This window comes from Camellia sinensis, chromosome 2 (genome assembly GCF_055761805.1).
Source record: "Camellia sinensis isolate YWXY chromosome 2, ASM5576180v1, whole genome shotgun sequence".
NCBI classification, from domain to species: domain Eukaryota; kingdom Viridiplantae; phylum Streptophyta; class Magnoliopsida; order Ericales; family Theaceae; genus Camellia; species Camellia sinensis.
Window position 1 is genome coordinate 21,640,517 of NC_138962.1, and position 26,244 is coordinate 21,666,760.

Consider the following 26,244-nt stretch of genomic DNA (forward strand, 5'->3'; position numbering starts at 1 on the left):
CTCTATGACTGGCACTTTCAATGAAGAAGAAGCCATTGATAGTACGCTTTTTCAGAAGGTGAAGCTGAGAAAGGGAATAAAGAGAAGTAGAAGATCGGCAGAGATAAAGGGTTTGTGTGTTGAGCGAGCAAATGATTTCAGAACACGAAATAAAAGGGTTTTAAAAGCCTTTGTGTCTGGGAGATATATAGCGCTTGATTCGTTAAGTACTAAAAGTACGAATACAAAGAGTTTCCTTCAATATTGATAGTTTTTGGAGGGAAAACACATCCCGGATGTTGATGCCAGCTTCGAAGTAAAGTATTTGGCTTCGAAACCAGATTTGGCTCCAAAAGTCAAATAACAACGACTTCAAAATAGAGAGATCGGCTTCGAAGCACATTCCATACTTAAAAGTGTAAGAATACTCAAGTATTTATTTACTTCAAAGAGATCAAAGACCTGTAGTAGGTTTCTTAATGAAAGTATTATCTTTCGAGGCAAAGCTTGAGGCACTTTAAGGATGAAAATTGGTGTTCGAAACATCAAAACCAATAGTCGGTTTATATATACACAGAGAGAATTGTCTTTTCAGATTAAAACAGTGCAGCCCCAAGAGCAGTTTTCATATTGTTGTAAGTATGGACTGTTGCTCGAAGCAAAAATAGTCAGTACTAACCATGACTATATTTTGGTTATGATTAAAACAGGCTTTAAGGGGAAAGATTGTTAAATTCGAAGCACCAATTCTAAACAAAAATCAACAAAAGTTGGTAACCATAGTCCATAAGTTGGAAAATTCATTCCAGATTCTTATTGGAATTGATTGGATCTATATTCAAAGGATAAGATTGTTAAATTCGAAGCACTGATTCTAAATGAAAATTAGCAAAATTGTCAATTTTATTCCAAAAGTTGGAAAAATTCGTGTTGGTTTTTAGTGTTTTAACAATTTTGTCCAGTTTCGAAGGAAGAGTTTGTTCAGAAAGAAGTTCTAAAATTGCTTTTAAAGATGAATGGAGGCAAAAATCAAATAATGCCAGACAGTCCTAGTTCTATTAAAGCAAAAGCAGCTACATTGAATGACCCTCTTTGGGTACAAGTTTAAGCTCATAGAAATAAGGAATAGAATAAATAACAAGATCATGAAATGTTGTCCAACTATGGTCAATGAATTTCTTTTCTTTCTTTATTTTATCCTTCATTTCTTCCAAGATTGGCTGCTGAAGTTGATGTGCTCTCACTTGGTAAAAGAGCTCTTTAGCCTTTATTTCGAATGCTGCTTCTTTCAATCCTCGCTCCAGTTCGCCCATATCCATGTCATCCCCGTACGCAGAGTCTTTATTCTGGAAGTCATCGAATTTCTCGATCAGTCTCTCTGCTTCATACTGGGCATGAACTTGAATAAATGAGAGTTGGTCCAAAGATTGTGCGGTTGCCATAGCAGTCCGATGCCAGTGAAGGAGTAATGGGAGTTGGTCTAGAAACATGTGGAGTTCTGCTTGAGCGATGGGGCTGAGGACCTGACCCTGAGTTAGAATATCACAAGCCCATCGAAAGTTCTTGAGAGGAACATCGTCCTCAAGAACGTCGAAAGACAAGTGAGAGAAGGCTGCAAGCAAAACTGGGCTTGTTTTCGCTCAGCTGGGGTAGGGAAAGGTGGAGGCATGTAAGGAAGAAAGACCTTATCCGCAAAAAAGGCAAGCCCCAGTCTCTCTGTCCAGCAAGGAGTGGGCAGAGGAGAAGGTGTGGATGCTTTTATTTTAGGAGATGGAGAAGAAGGTGTGGATGCTTCTATTTCAGGAGATGGCGCAAGAGCAGAAGGAACAAAGGCATTAATGTAATCGAGCCAATCGGAAGAGCAGAGCTTCACCTTCTTGGCTAAAGATGATGGATTGTGCCCTTAGGCCTCTTCTAGGCGTCGGGTGGCAGACACTATCCTTGTAGGCATGGAGGATGTGTACCATGCTACGAGTAAATTGTCCTCCAAATTGCGTCAACAGTCGATGGGCACATAAGGATAAACTACCGAACTTCGAGCATCAGAAGGGAAATCTAAAGGGTCAATGAACTCAACGAAATGGTGGTTAATTCGCTCCCTTAAGTCACAGGCCTCAGATTCCAACCAGCCAAAAGCCCCAGAACCCTCAAAGGGAGAAGAAGCCACAGCTCTATCCCATGCAGAAGATTGTGAAGAAGAGCCTCCTATGTCCATAATCTGCAACTTTCTGAATCAAAGGATTGAGAGCAATATGTTCATAGTCCAAGGATTGACAATCTGCGAAAGCTTCCATGACTTAAATATAGGAAAGTGAGTAAAGGTGGCTAATAAAGGAAGGAGTTTCCTTCGAGGAAAAACAGCACCATCAGATGACTCTTCATGTGCTTGATCAATAGAGAAGAAGGTTGATTTGGCCATAAAAGAGATATCAGTCCGTTCGATTACTAAGGTGGTGGGGATGTTCCAAAGGTTGGAATGAAATCAATGCAAGTGATCATCAATGGATGACGGTTGTGTTTCTAAAATACAAAGCCCATGCACGACTTAGATTCACTAATATCACCAAGTATTGGGTATATTAGTGCGGGGGGTAATGTTGGCTACATATTTTGTATAAGCCAATTACAATTCAACACGTGGCGGAGTAAGGGCAATACAGGAAAAATGTTTAAATCTTCGATCCTGATCGTACACGTGGCAGTTAGCATTGGTTATTACGAGATTTGAGTAGCAGTGAATCAACAAAGAGATGCAGGGTGACGTGACTTCAACAGTTACTCATATTCAAATTCAAATATAGGAGGGAAGCCTAACTGCAAGTGATGGCGTAGTGGAACTACTTATAAGGGAACATGATCAGCAATCATGGAGGAGTAATTCGACGGTTTGAAGTGCAGTTCGATGGTCATTCTTGAGGAGTATAAATAGTAGAGAAGGCCCCAGAAAAGACCCCCAGGCTCAGATCCAAAAAACCAGTCTTACTTTACTTATTTTTCTTTCCAGTTTTACATTTCCAATCTTACATTGCCTGTTCTTTACATTCCTGCACTTTAAATTCCTGCATTGCACTTCGATTCATAGGAGTAGTTTCAAGTAAATTGTCGCTGTAAACCTCTACGAGGCTGAGTTTGGATCATTGTAAGTTTTTCATTTTAATGAAATACTTCAATTGTGCTTCATTTGATTGTTATCTTGCTTAATTCTCCTAAATCAAGCCACCAGTAAAAGTCCTCTTCATTGAGGCTGAAAGAACTAAAACACAATCGTCTGATAATTAGTTGGCAATTAAAATTTCTGTAAGGACTGATTGATCGTTGCTGGCACACTCGCAATTACAAAAATAACCTTCGAAAGTCAAAAAGCCAACAATGTCATAATTATTTTGAATTATTTATATTGAAACGTAATTTTTCTTTTAAAAAGTAATGAAAACCATATAAAAATAACAAGTTCTAATGAAATATTTTAGTGATATATAGTGACTTTCATTTTAAAAGGTACTTCAAAAATTAAGTATTTCATATATTCAAATTTAATATGGTATGACTAAATCTTAGCCACATATTTAATTTGCAAAGTAATTTTTGTGAGTTTTTTGCTTCAATTCACCTGTCTTTGTGAATCATGTGTTGGGCATATATGTATATACAAGGGCCCTAGGACCAAAAAAGTCCTAGTTGTTGGTGCAAATTTAGTAAATGTGATGGAGGGGGACAAAATAAAAAATAATTAGTATTGTTTCAAGACGTGTTACAATGTCACTTTTCTTAAGACGATATTCGTCTCCACCAATTCTATCAATTATGGTGTGCACCGAGCTACCCGTGAATCCGTCTCCATGATACAATGAACCCCAATTTAAAGATTGATATCTAACTGCTTTATGCACGAACGAAATCCTATTTCGAATGCTTTTAGATTTTTTTAATCCACCAAGTATAGAGGAAAATAATAATATAAATGTTAAAGAGAAATTCCATAGATTTCATATGAATGATTTCTATCCAATTTTCAACCCACTTTGCCTTTATATAGGCATGGGTTTGTCTTCTTTAGACCAAAGGTGGTGTCCTGTAAATTCGAAAGTGAAACACTTTAAACCAAGACTCATGTCTTTTGGTTTAAATTTAATGGTTAGACCTCATGATTTAAATCCAACAGACACACCTTTTGTTTAAACTTAATGATTACACCATTTGATTTAAATGCAAAAGTCACATCTCTTTAATAATTCATATAACTATATTACACATTTAAATGTATATAAATATATTACAAAAATGTTCCAACAATAGTCAATAGGTACGAATCTGTACTGGGAGGTGATCCATCCACTACCCAAACCAAAACCCGATTTTGTCCGCAACAAAAAAAAAATAAAATAAAAAATAATATCAATGGCTTCACCATTAAACGCCACCATTTTTTACTTGAAATGAAGCAAAACACCAAAACATGAAAGTGATGGAGGAATCTTTATTTAATCAGGAAATCGAATTTTAATAATTCAAAACTGTTTAGGTCATCGAAAAAGCATAGTAAAAGAAAAATAAAAAATAAAAAGGTGAAAAGTACATTTTACAGAACAAAATTTATATTTTATACAATTCTTCCTATTATTTTCATTTTTCTTCACAATTTTTTTTTAACTTAAAATTTAAACACAACTTAAGTGATTGATGAGCGGATTAAAGATCTAATTGTGAGTTCCCATTGTATTACTCTTTTAAGTGGATGACGGCATGTGAATGGTAGCCCACAATTGGGACCATTTTCATGCAACTTGAGGAACACAAAAGGTACAAAACCATGTGCCCCCCTAGACAATTAATCCATATGAGACCTTGATAGAATAGTAGTTGCATATGCATGGGATTCAATATTTCATGCATATATATCTCTCTTTGATAGCCATTGACCCTTTGATAGCTATGAACAAGTTGATTCAACTCCATGTGCTTGTGAATAAAGGCTAGGAAACAATCAAGACATGAATTTTGGAAAATTTTATGGTCCACAAATTGAATTGATAACTACATCATCAAGTTATAATCATCATCAAATTGTTTAATGGTGTCTTTGACTTGAAAACACAATTATTTAACTTCTTTATAGAGATCAAAATTAATTAGAATAATGCTATATAAAAATGAATTTCTAAACATAAAAATAAGTAGAACCTATATTTAAGACATTGTTTTTGTGTTTACTGATAAGAAAAATTATTTTATTTATATAGTATTTTCTAATTAATTACAGCATTAGTCACACGCAAGTATGAAGTGTCTACTTTCTCTACCGCTAACTGTATGGCCCCACTCAAATTATGCGAGAACAAGTCTAGTAGTGGGACTCACAATTTCTTTTGCATATTTTTTAATTAAACTCTTCCGCCAATTTATAAAAATAAAAAATGCTTTGCAAGAAGGATTTTTCATGGTACTTTACACCATTTCATTTATGAGTTTGTATAAGTGTTTTCCTTTGTTTATCCTCCAATATATTGTTATTTCAAATCAACCTAAAAAAACAAAAAAGGGTGGATATTTTTTTTTAGAAATGACCTTAAAGGGGCCCCCATGAAGAACAGAGAGACAGTTTTTCAGAAACAGTTAACTTGTTTGCAGCATATTTTGAAAATCCAATACCTTGAAAGTAAGACAATGCCGTCCCATCTTTAAGTTAGCTGTATGGATTTGATACTTGGCCCAATTAAAGTTTAAACCCAACCAACTATTATCTTCTTTCATATTTTAAATTAATTAACATCAACTAATGAGAATTAAACAAATTCTTAAACCAATTGCCTCGTGCCATGTATCAAGTCAAGGCCAATACACACATGCTAGCTTTTCATTAGTTTGTAATGTCACCTATACATGATGACATGATATATTCCACACTTATAATAATGAAAATTTTCTAATCACAAAGTTTCATCATTTTACGCAAATACTCTTTTGGTTATGTTCACACAATCTCACAAACTTTGTGTTTCCCATCTGAATTATCTACTTGCCATGCATTTCGTGATATACATTGTCTGCCTCTAAATAGAGACACAAAGTTCATTAATTTTATTGTTTCAGTTAATAAAATTCAAATAAAAATATCACATATAATTTTTTTCCAGTACCTCGACCATTAAGTCATTTAATCTATCACTTAGCCCACAAAAAAATTTGAAAATATTCTTATTGTTGAAGGCTCCCGTTTTCAAAGGCTCTGGTCTCATTTTGATGTTTAAGCTTAAAATGTCAAAAAAAAATCTTGAATTGTTACTAATTTTCACAAAAGTCTACAGTAAAAGAGAGAGTACTAACTTAGTTCAGTTCAACTTCAACTTCAACTTCAACTTCAACTTCATTTTCACAACAGGGCTTACAGGCCCTGATAGTTTTTGGTGGCATAAGTGGGTCATCTCAAATGGACTTCTTCACAAACATTTTCAAGTGTTTTTATTTTTGTTTACAGGTGATGAGATTTGAAAATAAAATAAAAATAAATCTTTTCATCTACTTCACAATAATGAACTTTAAAGAGTTATTTCCAACAAAACGAAGAGTATACAAGTAACCCTACATTTTTAGTATTGATCAGAAAATGTAAAAAAATTCTTCTCTCTGCCAAACCCTTACCTAAGAGGATCATGTTGTATAACTCCATCTATAACGATAAAATATAAATGTATAATATTAACTACCTAGTTTCCTTAGTTTTCCCTAATGCTTGAAGTCTATTTGGACACCATTATATTACAAGGTGTCTCACTATAATACTCAAGCTAGTTTTGCTAGAGTCAACTATATATATAATAAACAGCTCATTTTGTAAATAACTTTCTTTTACATTAATGTATTATTGAATCTCACACAACATACATAAAACTGATGCATGTTATGATATAATCGTACTTTTTTTTATACATTTTTGTTTATTATGTGTCACAATTTATTAATTTAATAAGTCTCATCACTTATGTCTATTTCCAATACAGTGGTCAAAAATCACTTATTCGAGCTTATAGTTACTTGTAGCATTGAGTAACTGCTAAGTTGTGTAGCAAATTCCAAATCTTGGTCACCATCATCATCAGTAACTCTTTCATGTTCTAGTCTAAGAGTGATCTCCATCAAAGTTTCACCAATATGAAATGAAGGAGAACTAATCTAATCTTATCCAATCTTTATCTGATTGGCGTGTTGTTTGGAAAATGAGGACCATTTGCCAATTCCACCCATTGATAAATAAGTGCAACATCAACATTTCTTTCACAAGTGAAAGTGACTGCAATCTACATATGAATCTTCCATCTTTCTTCAAAAAAATTATTGATTAGACATGGAAATACTTCATAAGTCTAGCATTCAAACAAAAACCCACATTTGTATATTTTCCTTATGGACAACCTTGTCATATTCTCATGATGGTCAATCTAATTTAGAAATACATTACCTTAACTCAGCATTCACATATTGTTATGCCAGTATTGACAATATTGTAATAAACAAACGCAAAGTATGGTGTGAATCCACATCAAGTCAATTCTATCTTTTATTATTCTTTTTCAATCAATGGAGGAGAAATAAGAATCAAACCCCCTAACTCTTTTTGTAGTTAGTACAGCTTTAGCTATTAAATTCAACTTAATTTTATGGTTTGCCTATACAACATTGTCATTCCCCAACCAAGTCCAATTATTGGTTACTTGAGACTTGTGGCGTTGTTGTAATAGCTTCGCATTGTTTGCACGGCATAAACCTCTCGTGTACACCATGTGATGTAATGTTTGTGTATGTGACATGAGTAATGAATAATTAATTGAGACAATTATGAGATTTTTATATATAAGTTTCCATGTAATTGAATTATTGTTTCATGAACGACATAACTGTCTATTTTAGTATAAGATATAAAAACACTTGCCATTCCACACTTTTTTATTATTATTATTATTATTATTATTTGAATAAGATGTAAAGTGTAAATTCTTTCAGTTGACGTTCAACTCATGTCTATGTCATATAAAAAGGACAATTTTTAAAATTGTGAAAATAAACATAAGATATAAAAACACTTGCCATTCCACACTTTATTATTGTTATTATTATTTGAATAAGATGTGTGTGAGTAAAAATCTGACCACACTGCCCGCTTAGTAATCAACTAGAGAGCACTGGCAGAATAGATGGCTTCAGCTAACCTGTAACAGAAACAAAAGGCTTCGGCGGTGGTTCTTCCACCCGGGGGTACTCCGACGATCAAGTCAGTATATCTCTCAAAGATAATCAAGTACTAAACTTAATACTCAAAACATAAATTGCATACCTTAGACCCACGAGGGTGCCTCTCTTTTATAGTTTTCTCAATCCTAGTCCCACTAGAAGCCTGACTTCTATGGATTCCAATTCTGTGCTTACTTTGAACTCCTCAAGAGATAAAGATAAACTCCCTAAGAGCTTTATCCTTATCTTGGCTAAGTCTCCTCTTTGTCCTAGGACTCTTGTCCTCCATCCGATTATCTCGGATTCCGATATCTTCAGAGATAACCTCGGCTACTCTGGGATCACCTCGGCGTAACTACCACGACACGTGGCACCTCAGCTGACACGTCGGCGTCACCATGCCACATGTTGGTACTCAGAAAATAGATCCCCACACTGCCCCCTAGGTTCTATTACCTCGGCATTCTGAGGTGATGAAACCTATATCAATATTTTTTTTTCTGCATATTGGCTCAAAAACTGTTTAGCCGAGATCATTCACTTCAATCCGACGTGTTCTCTTCCGAGAACAAGAATTCAAATGAACTTTCCCACGCGCATGAGCTGTCATGCACTTTTAACCGTTCCCCTTACGTGCTTTATCTTTACTGGTCCGTGTCTGCGACGTGCTTATAAGCCGCCTTTCATCCGTCTGCGCCGTCTGACACGTACATTCTTCCAGGCGCAATAAATGCCCTGTTTTGCCGCCGTTTCAAGTTTTTTGATAAAACTTTTTCTTTCCGTTTTCATTTCTTTACCTTTGCATTCGATTTTCTACTTGCTTTTTTCTCTCTCTAAAGCTCTTTCTTTTCGAATATGCCATTGCTCTGAGCTCCAAGCTCTGCAACCATCTTCATTTTTCTATTCCTGCGAATCTCTCGCCACTGTTACAACCGTCGTCTGTCCTCGGTGAATTTCGTTCCGGCCTCACTTCGTCTGGTAAGCAACTGGCCCTTCTTTTCTCCGTTTCTTCATTGTTTCTGGAATTTCTTGCTATTATTGTTCTGTTCAAGCATTTAATTTGTGAATCATTCACCTGAATGTGTCTTATTTCTTGATCTTGCACATGTAATGAACACTTGCACTATTTCACCACTGTTCCTGGTCTTCAACCCTTTGTATTCCCCGTATTTCTGATAGCCCATACCTGTTCTTGAATCTGAAACTTCGTCTTTATTTTCTGCTTTTTGTATCTTTTCCAGATTTGTGCCCTTGATCTTGGTCTTCATAGTTTTAAGTTTGGGATTTGTCTATAGAATCTTCAATTTTTAGGAAAAACTAAAACAAGCCTTATCAGTCCTTACCTAGGGTTTTGCCGAGGTTTCAATAACCCTTTAAGAACACCTTCTTTCTGAGACCTAGCCCTCTGACTTTAGGCCGACGTTATGGGTATGTGGAGACATAAGGTAAATACCCCAACAAAACTCGAATATTTTAGGCAGGAGTTCTCCATCCCAGCCGTTGTTCACCTCAGGCTAGCCGGGGATGATGATTCCATCATGCCCACAGATCACACGATGCCCTTTCCTATTGTAGCCTTTACTGAATGTGGACTCCGGCTTCCACTTAATCCCCTTTTTCGCGAAGTTCTCCACTTCTATAAGTTGAACCCTATGCAACTTACCATCAATTCCTATCGAGTGATTAATGGTATCATAGCCCTAACTAGGTAGGAGAACGTTAGGATCACCTTTGCCGATGTTCAATATTGTTATACCATGTGCCCCCTTAACCTGAAGGAAAAAGGTTACATTTACTACCTCAAGCCAAGGTCTACCGAATACAAAATTGTTGCCGACCTCCCAGACTCCAACAAGGGAGCCGGGGATGACTATGTCATTGCTTCGGGAAGTTGGGAATTTGGCCCAGACGAAGATGTTCACCTATACCCTCTTCCTCGAACAGTTAAAGAGGGCAAGGGTAAGAGCCCAGCGTCAATACTTAGTTGTTTCTTTTTTAAGTCTTCAAAACTGTGTCTGTTTCTAATGTCTGTTTGTTTGTTTTGCAGATCTTCATCAGCCACCAAAAAACTTCCGTCAATCCTTCTTCCCAGGAAAAGATTTAAAGAAGCTCCTAGATCTTTCAATCCATAAGCGCAAGGCTCCCGTGTTACTGAATTTTATTCCGACATACAAGTCAACTCTGCCCGACGTCCCAAGGTCGAAGAAAAAGAGCCTTTCTCCCCCAACTGCCACAACTCAAACCGCCTTTACATCACGAACAGATCAAGGGTCAACCTCTGATCCAACCGATCAACCATCAACTTCAACCCCATACTTAATACCCGTACCCGAACGCAAACGCCGACGCAGAGTTGTAAAAACTGCCGAGATGGTTCGCCCAAAGCCTGTCGCCCAAGATCTCCTAGCCGACCTTCCAACCGACGTCGATGCTGTTCCGACCCAATCTATGCCCCCACCGAAGCCAAGAAGAACCAAGAAGGCCCAGCCTAAGGCCAAGGCTACTGAGGTTGAGGCTGAGGATGCTCTACCCATCTCCAAGCTGGCTGAAAGCAGCAAATCTCAACCTTTCGCTGGGAAGAGGCGTACAGAATCCCAGCCATCAGAATCTACTCAACCCAAGAAGCCGAGGTCATCGTCCGCGACGACCTCGGGGTCAAAAAAATCTGATGTTCCTTGGGCTCCCCAGATTACTCTGGAAAATAGGCCCATAATGACCAATGAAAGCGCCGATGACATTAATGTCGGCGTTGCCCTTACTACGGCGCTGCTCCTTCCTGGTGACTTGGAGCGGAATGCCGGGTATAGTGAATATGAGAACTATGCCCTAATGCTCCAGCACTCTGTTCAAGTAAGTGTTCCTGCTTGGTACTTTTCTTCTATTCTGTTTTTGTACTTAAAAATATTTTCTAACACTTCTGTTTTCTTTCAGGCCATCCAGCATGCCCATTCGTTTTCAATGCAATCATTTGAAAATCGGCAAAGATTGGCCGATATGAAGAGGGAGCTTTCTGCCCTGCAGAAGACCAATAAAGGTCTTCAATTAAAAATGAAGAAGCTAGAAGATCAGGCTGAGGCTGCAACTAAGGCCCAACAAATAGTCGAGGAAAAGGCTGAATCAGCCGAGGCTATAAGGAAGGTTGCTGAAGCCGAGAAGATAGAGACCGAGGATAGAAAGGCCCAAGTTGAAAAGGAGCTGCAGGAGGCCCTGGCTACCAAGGAGGCTGAAATCAAAGAAGCTGATGAGAAGGCTTACACCCAGGGCATGGCCGACGTCACTGAGGACTACAAACTGCAAGTTAAGCAGGCATGCAATAGGGGCTTCTCCCTTGGTTGGATGGCCCTTGCCAAGAAGCTTAACATTCCTAACGAGTCGCCATTGCGCAAAGCTGACGCTATTCCTCTGTCGTTCCCCCCTCCTCCTCCACCAAGTCAACCTGAAGGAGAATCTGAATCTGAGTCTGAAGATGCCGATAAGGAAGAGGATGAGGCTTTGGTCAGAAAATCAAAGGATGCTGATGGGGCTAAGTCCCCTCCTCAGAATGAGCAAGTCCTTGACTTGACTCAAGATGAAGAAGGTGATGAGGTTATTCCTGAAGCTGCTCCTGACACTATTCCAGCCGACATCCCTTCCGAGGTTAAGACTGTTGAACAAACTCTTTAGGAAATTGACGCCGAAATAGCGGCAGAGAAGGAGGCCGAGGTGGTATCTGATCTCCAAATTCAACAATCTGGAGGAGAAGACCCTTAGTTTTATGTTCTTCTTTTGCTTACTTGTATTTTGTTTTCTTTTCTGGACAATATAAGCTTCCTTTTATGGCCGATGTGCCTTCCTTTGTACATAATTGCAACTGTTTTTCTATGGATGCTTCAAACTTTTAATTTCTCTTGTTTTGCTTCTGCATGGTTCTGTACTTAGAATATTTTGTATGATTTACATACTTCTTCCTTCCTTGTGCAATCTTCTCAGGGTTACATACCTCGGGTATAATAACTACAAAACTTTTACTTCAGCAAGATACAGACCTGCAAACTTTTCATAAATTTCAACAAGTGTAAAACATATACTATTGAATGTCAACTCTGCAAACGTTTCTCAAGTTTCAACAAGTATTTAAACTGTGATTTCGGTCTAACCTACTTGTAAATTGCTACAAATTTCAACAAGTGTTGTAAACTTTTCTCAAGTTATAACAAGTGTTTAAGCAATGATCTACTTGTAAATTGCTATAAATTTCAACAAGTGTTTAAACAATATACTTATCTTTTACTTCAACCTGTAAATTGCTACAAATTTCAATGGATGATCATATGTCGGCTTAACATCAACTTGTAAATTGCTACAAATTTCAACAAGTGTTAAGCATCTTCCTTAGGTTTAGGCAACCTATATATTGCTATAAGGGCTTAGGCAATAATATCGGCTTAGCTTCAACTTGTAAATTGCTACAAATTTCAACAAGTGAAGATAAGGAATTAGCTTAATTCCAACTTGTAAATTGCTACAAATTTCAACAAGTGAATTAAGGAATAATCTCGGCTTAACTTCGACTTATAAATTGCTACAAATTTTAACAAGTGAAGATAAGGAATCAGCTTAATTCCAACTTGTAAATTGCTACAAATTTCAACAAGTGAATTAGGGAATAATCTCGGCTTAACTTCGACTTGTAAATTGCTACAAATTTCAACAAGTGAAGATAAGGAATCAGCTTAATTCCAACTTGTAAATTGCTACAAATTTCAACAAGTGAATTAAGGAATAATTACTGTCTTCTCTCTGCCCCCAATGTGAACCTGAGTTCTATTTGGGTTCTCATTCTTCATGTCTCCAAAAACACCAATATGTAACTTTATCAATCATATGAGTTTCCAAGAAAAGGGAAAAGATTTTATTGATGACATCGGCCAAAAGTAATGCACATTTAATGATAGAAGAATTTCAAATTACAAGTGTTCCAAGGTCTTGGCAGTGCTTTGCTCTCGTTATCTTCAAGCCGATAAGCTCCATTGCCTAATACCGAAGTAATTCTGTAGGGTCCTTCCCAGTTTGGGCCAAGCTTGCCCTCCCTGGGATCCTTCTTGTTGCCGACGACTTTTCGCAAGACTAGGTCACCGACTTGAAAATCTCTTGGATTGACCTTCTTGTTGTAAGCTCTGGCAAGCTGTTGCTGGTACACTGCAAGCTGAATTGCAGCCTTCTCTCTTCGTTCTTCCAAAAGATCCAGATCTCGGGCTAAGAGTATGTCATTAGTGCCATTCTTTACTCCCTGGGTTCTGATCCCTGGGATGCCGATCTCCAATGGGATGACTGCTTCTGTGCCATAAGTCATGGCAAAAGGGGATTCCCCTGTTGATCTTCTCGGCGTAGTCCGATATGCCCAAAGCACGTTGGGCAATTCGTCTACCCATTTTCCTTTTGCTGCCTGCAGCCTTTTCTTTATTCCATCCAAAATTACTTTGTTGGATGCTTCTGCTTGTCCATTACTTTGGGGAAAACTTGGTATTGAAAAGTAATTCTTGATCTTGAATTTCGCACAAAAGTTCTTGATGAGTTTGCTGTCAAACTGTGTTCCGTTGTCGGCAACTATTGCTCTTGGAATCCCAAATCTGGTGATGATGTTTCTCCATATAAAGTTCTTGACGTCCACATCTCGGATTTTGGCAAGAGGTTCTGCCTCTATCCACTTTGTGAAGTAGTCTGTCACTACCAGTAAGTATTTTCTCTGCCCAGTTGCCTGAGGAAGTTGCCCAACAAGATCCATGCCCCATTGGGCAAACGGCCAAGGGTTGGATACTGGGTTTAGGTCAGCAGCTGGCTGGTGTATCAAAGGTGCAAACTTTTGGCATTGTTCACACTTCTTTACGTAGGCTTCAGCATCCTTTTGCATGTAGGGCTACCAATACCCCTGGGTAATGGCCCTGTGGGCTAATGATCTGCCCCCAGTATGACTTCCACAAATTCCTTCATGAATCTCATATAGGAAATCTTCAACCTGCAAAGGGTGTACGCACCTTAAAAGGGGTCCGGTGAAGGACCAACTGTAGAGGTGTCCATCTGCTGCCAAACTGAATCTTGCCGATTTTAATCTGATTTTGTGTGCCTCCTTACGATCTTCTGGCAATTTTTCTTCTTTCAAGAATGCAACAATTGCATCCATCCAGCTTGGCCCCATGTCCACGCACATGCTTCTTGTTCTGTGGTCGGCTGTTCTATGCTCGGGCTCGACATATAGTCAATCATAATTGTCCTTGTTTTTTCGGTCTGTACTGAACTTGCCAAGTTTGCCAACGCGTCGGCGTGGGTGTTGTCATCTCGGCTGACTTAGAGAAGTCGGCAGTTCTGAAATAGGTCTGCCAATCTGATGACCTCTTTTGCATATGCCGACATCCTTTCGTCTCTGACTGCAAATTCTCCTGTTGATTGGTTAACAATAAGTTGTGAGTCACAAAAAACTATTACCTCATCTGCCTCTGCTGCTGCTGCCAGTTTTAGCCCTACAATTAATGCTTCGTATTCCGCTTCATTGTTTGAGGCCTTGAACCCCAAACGAATAGACTGTTCTATTATTTCTCCATTTGGAGATATCAGCAGTACTCCTGCCCCCGCTCCTTGTCGGTTCGAACTTCCATCGACAAACAGTCTGAATGAGTCGCCGATGTAGATGCTGCAGGGTCTGAGTTTTTCCTGCCTTTGTTCTTTTGCCTTAGACTGGGATTCCCCTTGTTTGCTTGGACATCGTTCATCTTAGCTCAACGGAGCCCGATGTTCGATGGACTCTGGCGTGAATTCGGCCACAAAGTCGGCCAAAACTTGGCCCTTGATTGCTGTTCTCGGCTTGAACTCCAGGTCATACTGGCCTAAGGCCACTGCCCACCTTGCTATTCTTCCAGTCAAATCTCCTTGTTGTAACAAGAACTTCAGTGGGTGCTCTGTTAGCACTATGATCTTGTGTGCTTGAAAATAGTGGTTTAGCTTCTTTGAGGCCACTACTAAGGCCAGCATTAGTTTCTCTAGTGGTAAGTACCTTGTTTCTGCATCGGCTAAGGTTTTACTTACATAGTAGACAGCCTTTTGCTCCCCTTTTTCCTCTCAGATTAGCACTGCAATGACTGCGTGTTCTGAAACTGCTAAGTATAAAAACAGCCCTTCCCCAGGTTCAGGTGTTGAGAGGACTGGGGCCGTGGTCAAGTACTTCTTTAGGTTGGTTAAGGCGACTTCGCATTCTTCTGTCCACAGGAAGTCTGTGACTTTTTTCGCCAAGTTAAAGAAGGGTCTGCACCTATCTGAGCTTCTGGTGATGAATCTGTTTAGGGCTGCGGCCCTTCCAGTAAGCATCTGAACCTGTTTTGCCGACGTCGGGCTCTGCAGCTCTAGGATGGCTTTGATTTGGTCTAGGCTGGCCTCAATGCCCTTTCTCGTTACCAGGTACCCCAAAAACTTACCTGATCCAACTCCAAAAGCGCACTTCGATGCGTTGAGTCGGAGCCGGTATGTTTTGAGTATATCAAAAACTTCTTTTAGGTCGGCGAGATGACCCTGAGATTCCTTGGTCTTCACGACCATGTCGTCGATGTAGACGTCTACCGTTTTACCAATGAGATGTTTGAACATCTTGGTCACCAGCCTTTGGTAGGTTGTTCCTGCGTTTTTCAACCCAAAAGGCATCACTCTGTAACAGTACAGGCCTTTTGGGGTGATGAATGCGGTCTTCTCTTCGTCTAGAGGGTACATGGCTATCTGGTGGTAACCTCGGTAGGCATCTAAAAAACTCATTCTTCCGTGCCCCGAAGTAGCATCCACTAGCTGGTCGATTTTGGGCAAAGGAAAGCTGTCTTTGGGGCAGGCTTTGTTGAGGCTGGTAAAGTCTACACAGACCCTCCATTTGCCGTTCTTCTTCTTCACCACTACTGTGTTGGACAGCCATGTCGGGTAGTGAACTTCTCGGATGGCCCTGGCCTCCAGAAGTTTGTCTATCTCTTCTTCTACTGCTTCGACGTGCATCAACGTCGGTCTTCTGGCTCGTTGTATCACAGGTTTTGCCGACCTGTCGACATTCAGTCTACGGCAAGTGACCGCGGGGTTAATGCCAGGCATTTCGTAAGGTGACCAGGCGAACACCTCTATGTTTGTTCTCAAAAAATCCTCCAGTTCTCTTTCCTCTTCTTCGGCTAAGCCTGAGCCAAGAAGAAAGAAACGCTCTTCGTCGCCCTCCTGGACGAGGACTTTTTTTAACCCCTCTTCGCTCTTTTCGGCTGGTTCCTTGCCGACGTCTTCTAGGACCTCTGCGTCCTCATCTTCAATTTCTGCCTTCTTTGGCTCCCGTATGCTGCAAGTAGATTTTATTGCTACCATGGAGCAATTCTTTGCCTGCAATTGATCTCCTCTGACTTCTTCAATCCCATGCTCTGTTGGGAACCGCAGTAGTTGATGCAGCGTTGAGGGAACTGCCCCCATTGCGTGCAACCACAGCCTTCCCAAGATGATGTTGTATGGTGAGGGTGTGTCAATTACCAGAAATTCTGTCCTGATTTTCTTCGTGCCGGCTTGGACTTCCAAGCTTGTTGCGCCCAGTAGCCACGTCGGCATTCCGTTGAAGCCGACCATCGGGCCATTCGATTGCTCCATGTCGTCTGGGTGGAGGTCCAGCTCCTTGTAACATCTAACATACATGATGTCACAAGAGCTGCCTTGATCTATCAGGATGCGTTTCACTTGGCACTCCCCAACCTGGAGGGATACTACCAAGGCATCATTATGCGGATGTTAGACCAACTCCAGATCAGCTTCAGTAAAGGCTATCATTGGTCCCTGGCACTCTTCTGGGCGAGGTCTCTTCTCCCCGACCTGGTAGACGTGTTGTAAATGCCTTACCTTCTGGGTCTCTCCTCTGACTTCGTTCTCGTTGACCATTGAGTGGATCACATTAACCACCCGTGGTCCTCCTGCCTGTGGTTACTGTGCTGGAGGTGGCGGAGCTGCTGGTGCTTGAGGCAATCTTGCCTGTTCTTCCCTTATCCTGGCTTCATCGACCAGGTCCCTCAGAAAGCCTTGCCTTACCAAGTCTTCTAAGTGTGCTTTTAAGGTTCTGCAACCCTGAGTTTGGTGCCCTTCTTCATTGTGGTAAGCACAACGCCTACCAACGTTTCTTCCCATAAACTCTCCCGGTGCTCTTGCTGGCGCCTTGAAGTAAGGTTGGTTTCAAATTTGATCTAGGACTTTATGGATAAGGATTCGGAACACTGTCGTCACCGCCTGTTTATTCCTTAATTTTGTCTCTTGTTTGGTCGCCCCGTTGTTACCTCGGCCTCGCTTCGGCGAGCCGTTTCCCTTCTCCTGCTTTATCTCTTTGTTTCCCGACGTATCTTCCTCGGCTCTGGCATACTTCTCGATTCTTGCCATGAGTTCTTCCATACTTTTTGGCAGTGTTTTTGCCAAAGACTTCCATAGTGGGCAATCATCTTTCAGGCTGTTCTTAAAAGACACGACCGCCACCTCTTGGTTACATTCGGGTATTCGATTGAACACCTCGTAGTACCTCTTTGCATAGGCCCTCAGGCCTTCATCCTTGGTGATTCTTAAAGCCATTAGAGCGTCAACCCTCAAGGGCTGTAGTTTGTTCGTTACGAACCTGGCCACAAACATCTCGGCCAGGCCTTCCCAGTTATTTACGCTTCCTTTTGGCAGTTTGTGGAACCAATCTGACGCAATCTCCCCAAAGGACGAGGGGAACACTTTGTAGAGCAACGGCTCGTTTCCACTGTACAATGCTATCGAGTTCAAGAATAATCCAACGTGGAAGTTAGGATCTGACTTACCATCGTATATTTGAAACCTCGGCATACTGAATCTCTTTGGCGCCTCAAATTTGTCCAGTTCTACCGAGAACGGTGTCTTCGGTTTGTCGGGTGAAGTAACCTCGGCTTCTCCGTTCTGTTGCTTCCTCTTGAGGTAGTTTCTCAAGTCTTCTTTGCTTCGTCCAAGAGCTCGGCTATCTACCGACTTTAGTTTCTTCGGCATACTACTCTCGGCCTCGTGGCGGGCCCTTTTCGATCTTTCTCCATGGGTTGTGTCAAAGCAGAGTGCTTGCCTTTGAACATGCCGATGCTCTTTGGGCTCTGGATCCTTTGTGTGATGCGTCTTTTGGGACTCTTCTTGCCTCGGCTCCTCTCGTCCGACTTCCCTGGAAGGTCGGTGAGAGTGCCTTCCGCTCCTGGTGTGCTGAGGGGCTTCGGGGATTGCTTTCCTTCCTCCCTTCTGGGTATTAATTGCTGGCATCGGCGTATCTTGCAGCGGGTATGGTGGCTGCATAACATTGTTCTGCATCATGAAGTTGACGACTGACTGTAGGTCTGCCAGCTTGTTTGCCAACTCCTTTACTTCCTCATCCCTCCGTAGGCACCGATCCCTCCACACCTGGAGATCATCTTCGTTGTAGTATTTGCTGTGGTCTGTCCTCTTTGAAGTGTCGCCCTCCTGGCCAACGTCCTTCTCTCTGTGACCCTGGTCACGGGTTTCTGCATTGTGGTTGTCTCCTTCGATGTCAAGGTCAATTGGTCTGCCACTCCCAGTAGGAGCGTTGTCCCCTATCTTCTCCCTCTATCCGTCACTAGCCATCTATTCGTCTATCTTTCCCACAGACGGCGTCAAATTGTGTGAGTAAAAATCTGACCACACTGCCCGCTTAGTAATCAACTGGAGAGCACTGGCAGAATAGATGGCTTCAGCTAACCTGTAACAGAAAGAAAAGGCTCCGGCGGTGGTTCTTCCCCCCGGGGGCACTCCGACGATCAAGTCAGTATTTCTCTCAAAGATAATCAAGTACTAAACTTAATACTCAAAACATAAATTGCGTACCTTAGACCCACGGGGGTGCCTCTCTTTTATAGTTTTCTCAATCCTAATCCCACTGAAACCTGACTTCTATGGATTCCAATTCTGTGCTTACTTTGGACTCCTCAAGAAATAAAGATAAACTCCCTAAGAGTTTTATTCTTATCTTGGCTAAGTCTCCTCTTTGTCCTAGGACTCTTATCCTCCATCCGATTATCTCGGATTCCGATACCTTCGGAGATAACCTCGGCTACTTCGGGACCACCTCGGCGTAACTACCACGACACGTGGCACCTTGGCTGACACGTCGGCGTCACCATGCCACATGTTGGTACTCAGAAAATATATCCCCACAAGATGTAAAGTGTAAATTCTTTCAGTTGCACTTTCAACTCATCTCTATGTCATATAAAAAAGACAATTTTTAAAATTGTGAACGTTACTTTTACTGATTCCGTTAATTATAATTGATTGAAACAAAAAATTACGCTATGATCCTAAACTACGGAATACCTTTTTCCTGTAGTAAGGAAACATCAATCTTCTTCACATAAAAATAGATACATCGTTATTTGATTGATCAAACTTTCTAATTAACTTCTCTTTTATTCTAGCCCTAACTTAAACAACTTATGTTTTCTAATAATTGAGATCCATTCCAAAGTTTGTTGTCCTAGGAAAATTTGTTCAAATTTGAAAATAAAATTAATGACTCATTTCATGATGATGGAAAGGCTATGTGAGTGTGTTGAACAAATGAGTAAAATCGACCTAAAGTGAAATGTGTTTTGCTTTTCTCCTCTCTTTTTTTCCATGCCATAATGGAGTGAAGTTGGTGTTGGTCCAACACAAATTTTTCTCCCCCTTTTTAGCATCAAAGTTTGGCGTTTGGATCCATCACAACCACCTGATGTGTATACTTCAAGCAAAACCCAACTCCATACTCCAAAACAAAATCATCATCACTTTTCCCACCTGGACTTACTTGATAAAACCACGACTTGTTTAATATTAAAGGAAAAATTATATTTTAGATGGACACTGAAAAATAATGGATTATTTAGACATTTATAAATTTTGACTATCTCACTTATAAAATTATATCACTTTCACTTTCAACCGATCCTATTTAAACCACTTCCAAAATAAAAATATTTATACAATTCTCACAATTAATGGAGTAAATATATATGGCATCATAGATGATGTGATAAAATGATATTAGTTAATTGTTGAAGGGATCATAATCTAATTAAACTAAAAACAATCCCAATTTCATGGGTCTTAAGTTGCTCATGTATATAGTGTAAATCATTTTCCATATTTGATAAAAGTCTTAAAAAAAATATTATATCTGTCATTATATACTAAAATGCTATTTTCCCAATATTGAAGTCCATAAATTTATATTGTTTACCCAACAATTTTTATTTTTTTTTTTTGTTTTTTTTTTTTTGGATACATCGGAAAATATTTACCCAACAATCAAATATTGCTATTTATTAGAGCATTTTGAATTACATTTATATCATTTTCTATCATATAACATAAATGAAAAAACAGCTAACCTTCAACAAATGTTATCATTGATATATATATATATATATTATGTTCATATTATGATGAAATTCACCAATTTGGTTGGCAAGCTTATTTGCAATTCCTACAATTAAATAGTCAATAAATCAAGAAATTTACAAAATATTACCAAAAAAAAACATATCTTGATACTCAACTCGGTCCAACTCCAACTCGGGATGACTCGGTTAAATTACCACCCATATTTGCCATCTCCAGAGCTAAAAATAAAAACATTGAGTTATCACTCACCACCCAAGAAAAATAAAAATAATAGAATAAAAAAACCCACTAAAATTCACTCAAAAATTAGTTAAATAGAGCGAGTTGACTCATCTTGACTCGCTCCATATGGACAAAGCAGAGAATTGCTTTTAACAGACTGATTTATCAGCAAACCCACGAAGCAACGGCCGAGATTCACCCAAAATATCAAGATTACTTCTATGACCCACGTGGCAACATCTCTGGAAGTCCTCCAGATTGAGGAACCGAGCCGAGTTACAGGACTCGGATCGGGACACGACTCGGAGGATCTCTTCGAAGACCGACTCGTCGCAGGGTAGGACCAAGGGTCCTTGGTTTGTGAACCCGTACTCTTCCTCGGCTTGAGCCAAGAGTCTCTTGAAGATGGGGTGGTTCAGGTACGTCGCGCGAACTACGAACCTCCTACACTCTCTCCCCACGCAGATCGCCACGTGCCCCGCCGGTACGTCGGACGGAACTCCGCCGGCGGCGATGCGTGCCTTGTTGCGCCACCGCCGGAGCATCTGCCGGATTCTGACAATGTGTCTGATTTTATTTGATTTTCCAATCGCCGGTGGCATTTCCGTCAATTACAAAAATATATGTATGTATATGTAAAATGTATCTCTATAGCTATATCGATCGAGAGAGAGAGAGGGGGGGGGGGGGGGGGGGGGGGGGTGGGGTTAGTGTTGGATTGGAACTCTTGTGTTTGAATTTGTTGATAGGCAATAGGAGCGTAGATTAGAGTAGTTTTTATAAGGTGATTATATGACCAAAATGCCCTTGAGTGGAGATTTTTGCAAGATTATCTGTTTGTGAAAATAATTAGGTTGTATGAAATACCTTATGTCATTGGGCCTATTCATGCAAATTCTTATAAGTGAAAGTCGATAATTAAAAAACAAAAATAAAAAAGTATTAACAGTTCATTTAAGTTGCACTAAACAGCTCTTAAAGCTCTCATTTAAAAAAAAATTAAAAATTGTTAACAGTGCTCGGGCATTTGTTAAAATATTTGTATAATTTTAAAACTTTGTTAATTAATATTCTTAAAATACTCGTTAACGAAATCCTAATAAAAAATTAATGAATTATTTTTTATTTTCTAATTACTTAATAAAAGCAAGTTAGTATTTTCTTACCAATAAAAAAATTTCATTGCATCATTAATTAAGAGTACTCATAAACAATATTACATAATATTTCAAAATTAATATTATAATAACATGTTGTTTGTGATGTGGTCAAGGCCATGTGATGGGAGACCAGAAGGATCATTTGCAAACAGGTAGTTAGTTCACCAATCATCTTCAGTTCCTCATTAAGTGGAAACAGTAACATAACTTAGGAACTAAAATTATGTTCATATTGAGGCACCAAATGGGGAATGCCCATGAAATTTATGCAATAATATAACTATATGTTCTTGTTTATTTTATAGGAGTTGAAAATTCTCAATAATGGCATTCATTTATTCTTGTAATTTAAACATAATAAATTTTAATATCTTTGACCAGAACTTCAAACTTGTATGTGAATCTTATTCCCTTTGAATTGGTTTGAATTTCTCTCCCACTTTGTAAATATTCTTTTTTATTCAAACATAATAAGTAAACAGATGAAATTAAGCTTCTAAGCTGAAATATTGATTATGCTCAACATGACATTCTAGAAAAATGTTTATGCCCAAATAAAAATTTAAAGATGAAAAGATAAAACTTAATTTGATGCTTTTTTTCTTTTTTTTCTTTGGGTTCCTATTCCCATGATCTCAATGTCACCCAATATCTTTCCAACACAGTAATCTCATTAAAATATCTTATACTTGAGATTTAGAGAATATATGATGGGGCCTGCTTATCAAGGCAATTATGTAGGGTTAATTTAGATCTAAAGTGTGTTTTTGAAGAGAGACAGATGTAGAACTAGGGTCAGAGTCAACTGAGAATTTTTGGAAACTCATTAACTCAAAGATCTCATTTTATTCATTCATTCGGTAGTTGTAACAATGAAGACTTCCACAGGGAATAAGGGTTTAAGCTCTTTCTTTCTCATCCTACTCACAGATAAAAATAAGGATTTTTTACCAGCTGTCCTAATAATTGAATCTATTATCCATTAAATCCTAAGTTTCTATCTCATGCACCAAGAAGTCCTATTATATTTTTTTATCCCGATTTTGCCTCTGTTGTTATACTGCCAGAGCCATTGATGAATTAGTGGGGTTGGTGAACATGAGAACTGCCAGAGCCATTGATGAATTCATTGGTGTTGGTGAACATAAGAACTGCCTCTGTGACCCTTGGATTTGAGAGAGATGGTGTTATTGTTAGATAATGTCTCAATGGGACCACATAATTAAATGTAGTGTTATCATTTATAAGAAGCCTACAATTTAAGTGATTCAATTTAGTTAATAGGCTTAAGGGTATATGTGTTATGGACCTAATGTGTAGATACTAGTTGTATAATTTCTATTTCTATGAGGGGCAGAAATAGAAATTAAAACATATTGGTTAAAGTTGGTTTTCATTCCTTTTGAACTTCCACAACCTTTCAGTTTTGAAAACCAATAAATAGAAATTAAAACCAATAATGGTTAAAGTTGGTTTTCATTCCTTTTGAACTTCCACAACCTTTCAGTTTTGAAAACCAATTACAACCTTTAAAAGGTTATGGTCCCTATTCCTTCCCAAGTGGAAATAAGTACACTGCCATTTTTCTTTCTAAATCCTCTCAAGGAGAAACATAAGGCACTAAAAGGGAAAGGATTAGAAGGCAATAACATAATCAATAACAAAGAGTTCATTGATAATCACTCTTCCGTTTTACCGTTCACCAATGGATTCAGGTATGTCATTTTGTCTTGATTTCTTGATAATACACATGGTAAATGATCCAAAGTGTAAGGTTTATGTTCTGAAATTTATGTTAACAATTGGTATCGACTTTCGACATTCCATTTTCTACCTCATGTTCCTGGAGATATACAAATAATCATCTGAAAATGTAAATCTCCTTTCTCTGGTGGATCGCCTTAATGGCACAGATTCTTGAGGTTGAGGTTGTAGAGTTTGTTCCTCAGGAACAATTACCTCATCTTGAATGGGGGTTTGAACTATATTATCTTGAACAACATTGTCTGGTTAAGGATCCGAAATTACTTCTCGAGCAATGACAGGTATAGGAACCTGTGATTGGTCAAAAGTAGTAGTAGGAAGTGGGATTACTCCTGCTTCCTCCTCAAAGACAATGTCTCTAACTGGATTTCTCCCCCCAAACTCAACATCCCAAAAAAAAAACTATTTGTTTTTTTGGACCCGTCAATTCTATTTATATATGTATATATATAATTGGGATTGCTGCAGATTATAAAACATATACGGGGTCACAAATTTAGAAATCTTTAAATTTAATGTAATTTCGTACAACGTCTACAGAAATTTAATTTTCTAACACTCTCAATATAAGTCAATTCAAACAAGATGTCACAAAAGTGATCTCTCTTGTCTAGATTGTTTTATATGGAATGTTTTGAAGTTCATGTCTGTGTATCTCATGCGGGTATTTATCGGTCCAAAGACATGATTAAGACTTGGCAGAATTACACACACATTTTGTGGTGATAAACATGTGCCAATTGTCAAGAAAACCTAATGTGAATAATAAATCCATCAAAAGATAGATTTGTTATTTGACATAACTTATTGTCAATGTTTGATCATTACAACAAGAATACCACTTACAGTTAATATCACTACCCAAAGGCTTGGTATTAATGTTGTGCTAGGTATCTTGAGATGTTGTCATTAAATTAATTTATTTAGAGATTATCTGTTTGGTAACTTAATGTGAACATGAGGTAATTGCAACATTTTTTGAGGATGTTGAGTTTGGGGGGAGAAATCCAGTTAGAGACATTGTCTTTGAGGAGGAAGCAGGAGTAATCCCACTTCCTACTACTACTTTGGACCAATCACAGGTTCCTATACCTGTCATTGCTCGAGAGGTAATTTCGGATCCTCAACCAGACAATGTTGTTCAAGATAATATAGTTCAAACCCCCATTCAAGATGAGGTAATTGTTCCTGAGGAACAAACTCTACAACCTCAACCTCAAGAATCTATGCCATTAAGGCGATCCACCAGAGAAAGGAGATTTGCATTTTCAGATGATTATATTGTATATCTCCAGGAACATGAGGTAGAAAATGGAATGTCGAAAGATGATCCAATCAACTTTCGTCAAGCCATGGAAAGTTTCAACTCTCATAAGTGGAGAGTGGACAGATTTCCATAGAGCACATTGGGACAAACTCCATGATAGCGGATCCACTTACGAAGGGACTACCACCCAAGGTCTTTCATGAGCACACTGCTCAGATGGGTGTTGTTCTATTTGAGAACATTCTGGTTTAGTGGGAGTTTGTATTTATATTACTGCTTTATGTCAGCCTTGAGTTTTATCTATGTAATTAGATTAATTTCTGCAGAAATGAAATATTCAGTTTATTACGCTCTGTTACGTATTGTGAAGTATTGATCTCAATAAAGTTAAGTAGGACCTGTTGGAAATAGGCATGTATGGATCACATCACATGTAATTTCCATGCTACGCATCCATGATTGATCTATGTCATTTAGCTGTATTAGTATACGCGACCATTGATGGGTCGAGTTACGATTGATGTAACGAAAACCGCTTTGATCCTATATTAATATAGTTAATGGACAAGATTGTTTGGATACCCTCAAGTTATGATAACAAATTTCTGAGCTCACTAAAGTTAAGCACATTTTTCAGGATACATATGTGGTCCAGTGGGAGATTGTTAGATAATGTCTCAATGGGACCACATAATTAAATGTGGTGTTATCATTTATAAGAAGCCTACAATTTAAGTGATTCAATTTAGTTAATAGGCTTAAGGGTATATGTGTTATGGACCTAATGTGTAGATACTAGTTGTATAATTTCTATTTCTATGAGGGGCAAAAATAGAAATTAAAACATATTGGTTAAAGTTGGTTTTCATTCCTTTTGAACTTCCACAACCTTTCAGTTTTGAAAACCAATAAATAGAAATTAAAACCAATAATGGTTAAAGTTGGTTTTCATTCCTTTTGAACTTCCACAACCTTTCAGTTTTGAAAATCAATTACAACCTTTAAAAGGTTATGGTCCCTATTCCTTCCCAAGTGGAAATAAGAACACTGCCATTTTTCTTTCTAAATCCTCTCAAGAAGAAACATAAGGCACCAAAGGGGAAAGGATTAGAAGGCAATAACATAATCAATAACAAAGAGTTCATTGATAATCACGCTTCCGTTTAACCGTTCATCAATAGATTCAGGTATGTCATTTTGTTTTGATTTCTT

At 38.7% G+C, this 26,244-nt stretch overlaps 1 protein-coding gene across 1 annotated transcript; it reads right to left on the reverse strand.

Annotated features, from left to right (window-relative positions):
- Positions 1-20,990: 20,990 nt before the first annotated feature.
- On the reverse strand, positions 20,991-21,443 carry LOC114267397 (protein SMALL AUXIN UP-REGULATED RNA 12). The gene has a single exon (XM_028208429.2). It carries the CDS (start codon positions 21,441-21,443, stop codon positions 20,991-20,993), a length of 453 nt encoding a protein of 150 aa, XP_028064230.1.
- Between the last annotated feature and the right edge of the window lie 4,801 nt (positions 21,444-26,244).

Coding starts and splice junctions, on each gene's coding strand:
- LOC114267397 (XM_028208429.2), bottom strand. CDS start 21,443: ATGCCACCGGCGATTGGAAAATCAAATAAAATCAGACACATTGTCAGA.